This window comes from Arachis duranensis, chromosome 3 (genome assembly GCF_000817695.3).
Source record: "Arachis duranensis cultivar V14167 chromosome 3, aradu.V14167.gnm2.J7QH, whole genome shotgun sequence".
In the NCBI taxonomy this organism is placed as follows: Eukaryota; Viridiplantae; Streptophyta; class Magnoliopsida; order Fabales; family Fabaceae; genus Arachis; species Arachis duranensis.
The window spans coordinates 113,242,325-113,255,235 of NC_029774.3; the positions used below are offsets into that span (position 1 = coordinate 113,242,325).

Genomic DNA, 12,911 nt, shown 5'->3' on the forward strand with positions numbered 1-12,911 from the left:
AAAAGAATCACTGGATTCTATTCCTGCCTGATTGAGAACCGACAGATGGATAGCCGTGCCGTGACAGGGTGCGTTGAACATTTCCACTGAGAGGATGGGAGGTAGCCATTGACAACGGTGAAACCCTTGCATACAGCTTGCCATGGAAGGAACCTTGCGTGTGTGAAGAAGAAGACAGTAGGAAAGTAGAGATTCAGAAGATGGAGCATCTCCAAAACCTCAACCTATTTTCTATCACTGCAAAACAAGTACTTATTTCATGTTCTTTTATTTTTCATAATCAATCCTGATAATTTCTGATATCCTGACTAAGATTTACAAGATAACCATAGCTTGCTTCAAGCCGACAATCTCCGTGGGATCGACCCTTACTCACGTAAGGTATTACTTGGACGACCCAGTGCACTTGCTGGTTAGTTGTGCGAAATTGCAAAAGTGTGATTGCAATTTCGTGCACCAGTGCGCGTATAGGTTATGAGAAAACATGGGTTTTGATGACAATAAACAAGAAATTAAAAGAGCAAACGAGGAAAATCAAATGCTAAAAGACACTCCTGACAAAGATTGAGACTCAAGGTTTTCTATCCTTGTCATTAATCATAACATAACAATCACCTTGAGTTAATCCTATTTCGTCATCTTCTACATCGAGAGAAAGTCAAACGGGTTTAATTAATCTTAATCCTTAAGTCTTAATCAATTTACTAATTGAATTAGAAAATGATTAGAACCAATGGAGATAAGATTAACTAACAATTCTAGATTACCAATCCAAATTGGACGTTAATGACTCAAGGTCACCTAATTTTCTAATTCCAAGCTAAGAATGCAAAAATTTACTCTAAAACTACACCAAATATGTTATCAAACAGCTAGAGTGCATAAACATAAAGTATAATAAATAGCAAGAATTAATAAAATCTAAAACTACCAAATGCAAGAAAATAAAAATAACAACTAAAATAAATATTAATAAAATATAAAACATCAAATTGCATTAAAGAAAATTGGAAATTGACAATTTTTCATAAACTAAAAAATAGCAAAATAGAGAAATTAACAAGAGAAACTAGGCAAATTAAGATACTAGAATAAGAAACTATAAAGAGAATTAAACTAAAACAAGCATTAAAACCTAAATTTAAGGAGAAATTAACCCAAAACCCCTAAATTCTAGAGAAAAGAGTCTCTCTCTATAAATCTAACTTAAAACATGCTCTAAAACTATTCTAATTGCTCCCTCTTTATCCTTCTAGAGCCTTGCATCATATACCTCAGAAATGAGTTGGATTGGGCACAAGAAAGGCTTGAAATCGTGACCCACGTGTTTACTTTAGTAAATCACGTGCTGACAGTCATATGTACGCATTTGCCATGCGTACGCGCAACTTGAGATTTATGCGTACGCATGGCCATGAGGAACTCCATTCTTCATTTTTTCATGAATTCTTCACTTTTGAATGTTTTTTCTCTACTTCTTCAAGTCATCATTGCCTTCTAAGTCTTAAATCACTCAACATATATATCAAGATATCGAATGAAATTGAAGTGAATTAAATTTCACAATTTAAAAGTATAAAAAGCATGTTTTTAATCATGAAGCACAATTAAGAAAATTCACAAAACTATGCTATTTTAATGAATAAACGTGAAAAAAGCCAATAAATTCCACTCATTTAAAGCAGATAAATACCATAAAATGTGGATTTATCAGTTTACTCTTGAAACTATAAGTTTAAAATGTTGATGCATTTAATTTATATTTATTTTAAAAATTTTCACGAATAATAATCTTATCATGTGCTTTGCGATACATGTTAGTTAAATCTGTAAAAAAAAAGTCTGATGATAGATACATAAGTATTTATGAATTGGATTTGATAATGGGTATACAAGTTAAACTAAATCTTAATAAACACGAATTAATGATTAAAAAATTATTATAATTGAATGATTAAATTTAAAAGTTGTTTAAAGAATGATATTTTAAAGGATGAATAGTATTTCTCAATAACCTAATCACTAAAATTTAATTGGTTTGGGTTGGAGTTTGTATTTTAAAAGGACTTGAACCAATTAAATCGTGTTGAATTGTTCGAATAATTAAGTATTTAATTGAAAAAAATTAAAAACTTTTATATAGATATATGAACATTAAAAAAATAAAAAAGAAAATAGATAAATTACAAATTATAATACATCATTAAATTGTCATTTAATATTCATAATTTAACAAAAAAAAATTTAAAATAATATAAAACTAATCTGATAATTTAATTGATTCGTATTTCACAAACGTAAAATTAATACTCTAACAAGTTATGAATTGTTGCAATATGAATGTCCAAATCAAATAAATTTGGACAGTGCAAAATATTAATTGTGACCGGTGCTTAGTTTTTTAAGAATGGACTCTACGTTAATACAATTTGAAAAAAGGGACTCTTCCATAAGTATAAATAGGACATAGTTTGTGATAATACATACATAGTTATTGTTATAACAAACATTTTTATCTCTTTCTCTTCGTACGCTATAATATTATAAATTCTCTTTTCTTCTTTCTCTGGGTGTCAATATATAGGTGTTAATATATATAATATTAATATATAAATTATTTTTATTATTGTGAGATATTAATTGTGGTGAATATTACTACTAAAGTTATTTAATTATACTTTTTAATTTTATATTTATTACCTCTTTTTTATTTATTTATTTATTTATTTTATAACACGTTATCAGTATGAGACTCTGATCAAAATTTAGGAAGACTCAAGTAATAAATTTTTATTATGTCGAAAATATCTCATCTTAGATTTAATGCTCTTGATATATCTGGAAACAACTACTTATCATGGATACTAGATGCTGAAATCCATCTTAATTCAATAGATCTTGGAGATACCATTAAGGCTGAAAATAATGCATCCTAGAAGGATAAAGCCAAAGTCATGATCTTCTTTCGCCGTCATCTTGACGAAGGATTGAAAAATGAATATCTCACACTAAAAGATAATACAGATCTGTGAAAAAACCTTGAAGAAAGGTATAATCATCAAAAGACAGTGATACTTCCTCTAACCCGATATGAGCGGACGAATTTACGTCTCCAGAATTTTAAATCCATAAATGAATACAATTCAGTAATATTCTGAATTACTTCACGAATGAAATTATGTGGGAAAAAGATAATTGATAATGATATGTTAGAGAAAACTTTTTCGACCTTCCATGTCTCAAATATACTCCTACAGCAGCAATATTGAGAAAAAAAATTCCAAAAATATTCTGAGCTAATTTCTTACCTTCTTGTTCCTGAGCGTAACAATGAATTACTTTTAAGAAATCACAAAGCGCGCCCAACTTGCGCCGCCCCATTTCTGAAGCAAATGCGGCAAATCATAACCCTAGAAGAGGTAAATGGCAAGGTTTTGGTAACAAGAGAAATTATAGAAGAAAGAAAAATTATGTCCACAAGAAAGGATGTCACCAGAAGTAGGATAAAGAAAGAAACAATGGGCAAAATAAATCAACAGAGAATAAATATTTCTGTTGTGGTGGAAAGGGCCATTGGTCGCGTACCTGTCGTACCCCAAGGCACTTAGTTGATCTTTATCAAGTATTTTTGAAAAAGGATGACAAAGGAAAAGAGACAAATTTGTTTCAAAGGATGTTGCTGAAAATTACACCACTCATTATGAAGTATTTGATTTCTTTGAGGGTTCTGAAGGAAATATTGGTTATTTGATCAATGATAGAATAGTTTTATATATGGGTTTGTTAAGTACTCGTATAAATAAATAATGTACGAAATTTTTTTGTTAAGTTTTATTTTTTATGTATTTGAATTTTAAGTACGATGTATAAAAATAATGTTTAACAAAATATTTATGTTTATGAATTTCAAAATTACTATTTTTGTGCCAAAAAAAGAATATGTTAATACTATTTTTGACTCATCTTGTGCCAAAAAGAATAATAATAATAAAGAATTACTCATCTTGTATCAAAAAAAGAATATGTTAATACTATTTTTTACTCAGGCAATGTGATAGAAGGCTTCGGTAGAGCTATAATTTTGTTTCCCAGAGGAACAACATTCATAATAAATAATGCACTATTCGCCGAAATGGATATCATATTGAAACAATGAATGAAGAAAATCATGAGTACTTATGTATCACAACTCATGATTCAAATAAAAAAGTTATATTAGAAAAGTTACTGATGAAAGGTTTGTCTATTCGTCGGTAAAGAATTTCACAATAAATTCTCGTTGCAAGTATAGTTCTAAACCAACAAACAACAATCCTCAATCAAAAATTTGGTTGTCACAAGTACAAACCCCAAATGAAAATTTATCGAAGTATTCAAACCTCGGGTCGTCTCACGAGAAATTGCAATGAAGTGGTCAATTATTGGCTACGAAGGAATAAGGGGTTTGATTTTATAAAAGGGACAAGAAAATAAGTGACAAGAAAAGTAAATCAAGTAACTAAAGAAAGTAATTAATAAAGAGAGACATTCATGACAAGGATTTAGAATATATACTTTCTATCCTAGTCTCTAATAACAATAATTAACAAGAATTTATCTTATCTAGTTAACTCTAACATTGGAAGAAGGTACAAAGTTATCTTCACGCGAGAGGAGGTCAAATAAGACTAGTTAATCTCAATCCAAAAGTCCTAATCAACTCACTAATTGAATTAGCAAGAGAGTAGAGTCAATGAAAATGATATTAACTAACAACTCTAGATCACCAATTTTGAATTGAGTATTAATGACTCAAAATTGTCCAATTCCTCTTTCCAAGCCAAGAATGCTCAACAGCTACTCTAACATCCAACCAAGCATTTTATCAAACACTTGGAAGGAAATAAAGGAAAGCATAATAAATTAGAAGAATAATAAAATCTACCCACTACCCAATGTAAGCAATCAACAATAAACAAAGCAATGAACCATAGGAACATAAAAGAAACATCAATTGCATTAACTGAAAACTAAATCCAACATGAGTATCCATATACTAAAAGGAAAGGGCACAATAGGGAAATCAATGAGGAACTAAGAGAATTACACTACTAGAGCATGAAAATGTAAAGAAAACAAGATGATAACAAGAAATTGAGCTTAGATCTAAGATGAAAGTAATCTTAAGAATCCTAATTCTAGAGAAAAGAGGGAGCTTCTCTCTCTAAAAAGCAAACTACATGATACCTAAGCTACACTAAGTGCTCCCCCTTATCCAATCTTCAATTCTACATGAAATAGTCTTTGGAATCAGTTAGATTTGGGTCTGGAAAGCTCAGAAATCGCCCCCAACATTTTCACTTTAATGAGGTCATGTGCGAGCATTGACGTGTACGCATGGGTCACGCGTACGCGTCGCTTGACATTTTACCATCCACGCGTACGCATCTGTCACGCGTGCGCGTCGATGGATGCACTCTAAATTCTTTATTTTCCATGAGTTCTCCACTTTGCATGCTTTTCTCTTCACTCTTTTTGTCCATTCCTAGCCCTTTTCAATCCTGAATTTACTAACAAACACATCAAGGCATCTAGTGGAATCAAAGGTAAATTAAAATTATCAAATTAAAGGCCTAAAAAGCATGTTTTTACACTTAAGCACAAAATAAGGGAGAATTACAAAACTATGCTATTTCATTGAATAAATGTGAGAAAAGGTGATAAAATCTCCTAAATTAAGTACAAGATAAACCACAAAATTGGGGTTTATCAGTTACCCTCACTTCATCTGGGTTATATTATACTAAAATTAGTGCAATTGAATCACATGCTATTGTAAACCCGAAATTTACCAGCCCAAATAAATTCATAACTTGGCATTATCGATTGGGTCATTCGGGAACAACCATGGTGCGAAGAATTATTGAAAACTCCTATGGACATTCACTAAAGAACCAGAATATTCTTAAATCTAGTGAATTTTGTTGCGCTGCATGTTCTCAAGGAAAGCTAATTTTAAGGCCATCACCAGTAAAGATTGGATTTGAGTCCCCTGACTTCCTAGAAAGGATTCAATGCGATATATGTGGACCTATTCATCTCCCATATGGATCTTTTAAATATTTTATAGTCCTAATAGACACATCTTCGATATAGTCACACGTGTGCTTATTGTCTTCTCGCAACCTGGCGTTTGTGAGATTACTTGCTCAAATTATTCAATTAAAAACACAGTTTTCAGAAAATCCAATCAAAGTAATTCGTCTTGATAATGCTGATGAATTTACTTCCCAAGCTTTTGATGCTTATTGTATGACTAATAGAATAAGCGTTGAACATCTAGGAGCTTATGTTCACACACAAAATGGGTTAACAGAATCACTTATTAAACGCATCCAATTAATTGCTAGACCGTTACTTATGAGAACAAATCTCTCAACCTCGACTTGGGGGCATGCTATTTTACATGCCGTAGCACTTATTCGTTTGAGGCCAACAAGTTACCTTTAGTTCTCTCCTATGCAATTAGCTTTTGGCCAGCAGCCAAATATTTTTCATTTAAGAATATTCAGGTGTGCAATATATGTTCCCATTGCACCACCTTCTCACACCAAAATGGGACCCCAAAGAAAATTGAAAATATATGTTGGATATGATTCTCTCTTTATAGTGAGGTATCTTGAGATACAAACTGGAGATGTATTTAAAGCTAGATTTGCAGATTGTCATTTTGATTAATCAAAATTTTCAATATTAGGGGAGAGAATAAGCTTCTTGAAAAGAAACTTAATTGGAATGCATCATCATTGATGCATTTAGATCCTCAATTAGGACAATGTGTACTAGAAGTTCAAAAGATTATACATTTGTAAAGAATAGCAAATGAATTGCCTGATACATTTTTTGATACGAAAAGGATAACCAAATCCTATATACCAGCTGAAAATGCACCAATTTGAATAGATGTCCCAGTTGGACAAGTGGCCACTAAAACAAATTCACGCCAGAAGCGTGGTAGACCTGTCGGTTCTAAAGACAAAAATTCTCAAAAAAGAAAAGAGGTAAATATTATTCCTGTTGAAAAAGACATAGTAAAGATACATGTAGTTGTCCAAAATTTTGATATAGTTTTGACGCCAGAAGACGTTTAGATACCTAAAAATTGTGAAAATGATGAGATCTCGATAAATTATGTCTTTACAGGAGAAAAATGGGACCAAAATAAGACAATTGTCACTGAAATATTTGCATATAATGTGGCATTAAATATCATGCATGAAAGTAAGGATCTTGAGTCAAGAACAGTCGAAGAATGTCGACAAGGGAATGATTGGTCAAAATGGAAAGAAGTTATGAAAGCTGAGTTAAACTCACTTGCAAAACGTGAAGTCTTTGGACCTGTAGTCCGTACACTAGAAGATGTAAAACCTGTTGGATATAGATGGGTATTTATGAGAAAACGAAATGAGAAAAATGAAGTTGTACGCTACAAAGCTCGACTTGTGGCACAAGGTTTTTCACAAAGGCCCAGTATAGATTATGAAGAAACATATTCCCCTATAATAGATGTAATAACATTGCATTATTTGATCAGTTTATCTACATACCATAAACTACATATGCATCTAATGGATGTGGTAATAGCCTACTTATACGGATCATTAGATCGTGATATCTATAAGAAAGTCCCTGAAGGATTAAAGATATCTAAACCATCCAATGAATATTCACATGGGTTATACTTAGTCAAATTACAAAGATCTTTATATGGTCTAAAGCAATTTGAGCGAATGTGGCATAATCGTTTTACTGAGTATCTGGCCAAAAACGGATTCAAGAATAATGTTATCTGCCCATGTGTTTTCAAAAAGAAATCTGCATCTGGATTCATTATAATTGCTATGTATGTTGATGATTTAAATATCATTGGAATCCCTGAAGAAATTCCAACAATTATAAAAGCTCTAAAAGAAGAGTTTGAGATTAAAGATCTTGGAAAGTCTATATTTTGTCTCGGCTTGCAGATCGAGCATACAAAAAATGGGATTTTTATTCATCAAACAACATACACAGAAAAGATTTTGAATAGATTTTATATGGGTAAGTCATATCCCTTGAGTACCCCAATGATCATAAGATCTTTGGATGTGGAAAAGGATCAATTCTGTCCAAAAGAAGAAAATGAAGATATCCTTGGTCCTGAAGTACCATATCTTAGTGCTATTAGAGCACTAATGTATCTTGCTAATAATACACGACCTGACATATCATTTACGGTAAATTTACTAGCAAGGTATAGTTCCTCTCCAACCATAAGATATTGGAATGGAATCAAACAAATCTTTCGATATCTTCATGGAACGGTTGATATTGGATTGTTTATCCATATGGATCCAAGTCACAACTAGTTGGCCATGCAGATGCAAGATACTTGTCTGATCCACACAAAGAGAGATCACAAATAGGATACATGTTCACATATGGTGGTACAGCTATATCATGTAGGTCAACAAAACAGACGATTGCAGCAACATTCTGTAATCATGCTGAAATACTAGCGATACATGAAGCAAGTCGCGAGTGTTTTTTGCTTAGGAGTTTGATCCAGTATATTCTTTCATCATGTGGACTGATTGATTAGATGATAGCTCCAACGGTTTTGTTTGAAGATAATACAGCATGCATTACTCAACTTAAGGGTAGATACATCAAAGGTGATAAAACAAAGCATATTTCACCTAATTTTTCCTTCACTAATGATCTTCAAAATCAAAGGACAATTGATGTCCAACAGATCCGCTCAAGTGATAATCTGGCAGATTTATTTACAAAGTCACTCCCAAAATTCTCTTTTGAAAGATTGGTACATCAGATTGGAATACGCCGATTTCGAGATATTAGATAATGTCGACAAGAGGGGAAGACTGTACTCTTTTTTCCTTGGTCAGGTTTTTTTCTATTAGAGTTTTTTTTTACAAGGTTTTTTAATGAGGTAGTTTACATCACAAAGGATATTATACTTTTTTTCCTTACTAAAATTTTTTTCTATTATATTTTTCTTTAATAAGGTTTTAATGAGACATATTCCTAATGAACATTCAAATCAAAAGAGAGTATTACAATATAGTAAATTTGGGCGGTGCAAAATATTAACTGTGAATGGTGCTTAATTTTTTCAGGATAGACTCTACATTAATCAGATCTGAAAAAAGAACTCTTGAGCAAGTATAAATAAGACATAATTTATCATAATACATATGTAGTTACAACAATAAGAAATATTTTTCTTTTTCTCTCTTTATACACTATAATATTATAAATTCTCTTTTTTTCTCTTTCTCTCTATAAATGTTAGTATATAAGTGTTAATATATATAATATTAATATATAAATAATTTCTATTATTGTGAAATATTAATTATGATAAATATTACTATTAAATTATTTAATTATATATTTTTATTTTATATTTATTATCTCTACTTATTTATTTATTTATTTTACAACAAAAATGAATTTAATTGTGTCTATTTGATTTGACTCAGTCGGATCCAAAACTGGCATAATTGGATTACCTTGCTTGTAAACACCTCTAATAACTAGTCACCAAAAAAGAAAAAAAGAAAAACCACCTCTAATAAGTAATAACCGATGAGTGAAATTGAAGTGGGTGCTGTGTGCTCGTGACTACCATTTAAGCATTTCTGGCCGACACTCGCATTGCAGCGCCTGAGCCTGAGGCTGATCGTTGATGAATAATGATTCACCGAACCCCAACTGTGGCCGAAATTTCCACACCAAATACCACCCACTCGTGACTCCCACTGCACTTTGTACTGTAGTGCGAGCCACATCTACATTCCTCCATCCCCATCTCCCAATCAAACCCGTGAATCCCTTTCTCAACTCATCAATAATATTAATCACTCATCACCACCCAACCCCATCAAATCCAAAAAAATCAAATTACATTATGGATTACTCCATATTTGGAATAAATTAATAACATATCTAAAATGTATTAAGTGACGAAGACCTCCCACTTACTTATAAGCAGCATCATGTCCACAACCAAATCTAAACCCATATTCTTGTTCTTCAAAACCCCAACTTGTGCCATGGCCTCCCTCATTTCCCTTCTCTCCCTCTCCCTCCTACTCTTCTTCACCCTCTCCTCCGCCACGCGCCACCACCACAACAACAACAACAACCACAATTCCCACACTCCCTCCACCCCCACACCCACCCCCATTGCCGCCGTCTCACCCGCAATCCAACAAGCCTGCAAGGGCACGCGATTTCCCCAGCAATGCGAGTCCACTCTCTCCCAATCCACCACTCTCCCGCCCAACCCAACCTCACTCCAGCTCCTCCAATCTGCCATCTCCGCCTCCTCCAACAACCTTAAAACCGCCCAGTCCATGGTCAAGTCCATCCTCGACACCTCTTCCGACAGCCGCAACCGCACCGTCGCCGCCACCACATGCCTCGAGGAACTCGCCAACTCCGACCACCGCCTATCCCAAGCCAACGATGCCCTGACACGTGACAAGACCAAGGACGCCCGCGCCTGGCTTACCGCCGCCCTTGTCTACCAGTACGACTGCTGGAATGGCCTCAAGTACGCCAACGACACATCCAAGGTCGGCGAAACGATGTCGTTTATCGACAACCTCACCCAACTCTCAAGCAACGCGCTCTCCATGGCCTTCTCCTACGACGCCTACGGGAAAGACCCGGCGACGTGGAAGCCTCCGGCGACAGAGCGCGACGGGTTCTGGGAAGCGACAGGATCTTCGGGCGGAGGTTCCGTACCAGGGTTCCCGACGGGCCTGAAGCCGGACGCTACGGTGTGCAAGGATGGCAGCAATGGGTGTTACAAGACGGTACAGGAAGCGGTTAACGCGGCGCCGAGTAACGGTAACGGCGGAAAGAGGTTCGTGATATACATTAAGGAAGGGGTATATGAAGAGACCGTCAGAGTTCCGTTAGAGAAGACGAATTTGGTGTTCTTGGGCGACGGCATGGGGAAAACGGTAATTACTGGCTCTGCTAACGCTGGCCAGCCCGGCATGACCACTTACAACTCTGCTACAGTCGGTAAGATTTTCCTTTTCCAAAATAATTATTATTAAACTACTCAATATTGTTATCAACTTATATTTTTTTTCCAAATAAATTACTCAATATTTAAAAATATGATTCTCTTTTTTTTTGTATTTGTATAATCCTCAATAGTCAATATAATAAATCTGTTATTATGGTTTCTATTTTAATTGATTCCATTTCATGATGGATAATTGGATATTGGTTGCTGAACATATCCTTAGCATTAATTGTTTCACTTCGAGGGGTTTTCCGTTTTCTTGATTTACTAAGGAATTTAACGTGAATAGTTTTGGTTTATGTTTGTGTAACTACTAGCTAGGTGGGTATACTGGTGGTGAGTCATCTTCATATTTGGTTTATTTTTCTTAGTCCACAACAAACAAAAACGGAAAAACCCCACACACTTTGAATCTTGATCATGTGATTGTGGGCCATTCTGTGCTGCTTAAGTTCACGCACCGGCTTTTGTTTGATTTGGAGGACTCATGTGCATAATGCTTTCGCTGGCTTAAATATCAATTATTTGTTACGAACTACATTTCAGAATCCTTTTTCTGGCATGATTTATAAAGTTGAAAGTTTCCTTTGCTTTGTCAAGCCTTTTTTAACATGTTCAGTAAACATTAACTTTCATTTGATGTGAATCATGTATGGCAGCGGTTCTTGGGGATGGGTTCATGGCGAAGGATCTCACAATACAGAACACTGCTGGGCCTGATGCTCACCAAGCAGTGGCCTTCAGACTAGACAGCGATCTCTCAATCATTGAGAACTGTGAATTCATAGGCAACCAAGACACTCTCTATGCTCATTCCCTGCGCCAGTTCTACAAATCGTGCCGGATTATCGGGAACGTAGATTTCATCTTCGGCAACTCGGCCGCCATCTTCCAAGACAGCCAAGTCTTGGTGGCTCCAAGGCAAGTGAAGCCAGAGAAGGGGGAGAACAACGCTGTGACGGCGCACGGCAGGACAGATCCTGCACAGTCAACCGGGTTTGTGTTCCAGAACTGCCTGATCAATGGCACCGAGGAATACATGAAGTTGTATAATAGCAATCCCAAAGTGCATAAGAACTACTTGGGTAGGCCTTGGAAAGAGTACTCTAGAACAGTTTTCCTGAATTGCTTCTTGGAAGCATTGATCACACCCCAGGGTTGGATGCCATGGACTGGTGACTTTGCTCTCAAGACACTCTACTATGGAGAATTTGAGAATAAGGGACCTGGTTCTGATTTGTCTCAGAGGGTATCCTGGAGTAGCAAGGTCCCCTCGGAGCATGTTTTTGCTTATTCAGTGCAGAATTTCATCCAAGGAGATGAGTATATTCAATAAGGAGCCAACACTCCTAAATTGTAATTTAATAATTAGCTTGTTACTTCATATATAAACTATTACAATACAATAACGAAATATAGTTTTATTTGGCCGGTCCCTACATTTGAAAGATCGATCTATATATAATATTCTTCTGGCATATTTAAGAGATCAAGTAAAAGCTATATATATTTAAGAAAAGTCAGTCATATGGAGATGAATATAACGCGTTATGGGCTCCACCGTTATCAGCTATCACAATAGATGGTATGATATGATACTATCTTTCAAGTTTCAACAAAGTAGCACCTGTAACCCTTCTTTCTTCCACGATACAAGCGAGATGGTAGAAACTAAAATGTGAAAACAGTAAGGTATGATTGCCCATTGAGATTTGGTAAGAGACATGATGATGAATGGTTTGAGTAATAGATAAAAAGAAGCCCGTTTGCTTGTACGTTATTTATATATGATGAAGTTTTAACAGCGGCCTTTGCCGCTTTGGGT

At 34.7% G+C, this 12,911-nt stretch overlaps 1 protein-coding gene across 1 annotated transcript; it reads left to right on the forward strand.

Annotated features, from left to right (window-relative positions):
- The first annotated feature begins 9,668 nt into the window (after nucleotides 1-9,668).
- Nucleotides 9,669-12,510, forward strand: LOC107480269 (probable pectinesterase/pectinesterase inhibitor 51). Its single transcript, XM_016100410.3, has 2 exons — nucleotides 9,669-11,079; nucleotides 11,746-12,510. The coding sequence occupies exons 1-2, from the start codon at nucleotides 10,041-10,043 to the stop codon at nucleotides 12,420-12,422; spliced, it is 1,716 nt and encodes a 571-aa protein (XP_015955896.1). The 5' UTR covers nucleotides 9,669-10,040; the 3' UTR covers nucleotides 12,423-12,510.
- Nucleotides 12,511-12,911: the final 401 nt, after the last annotated feature.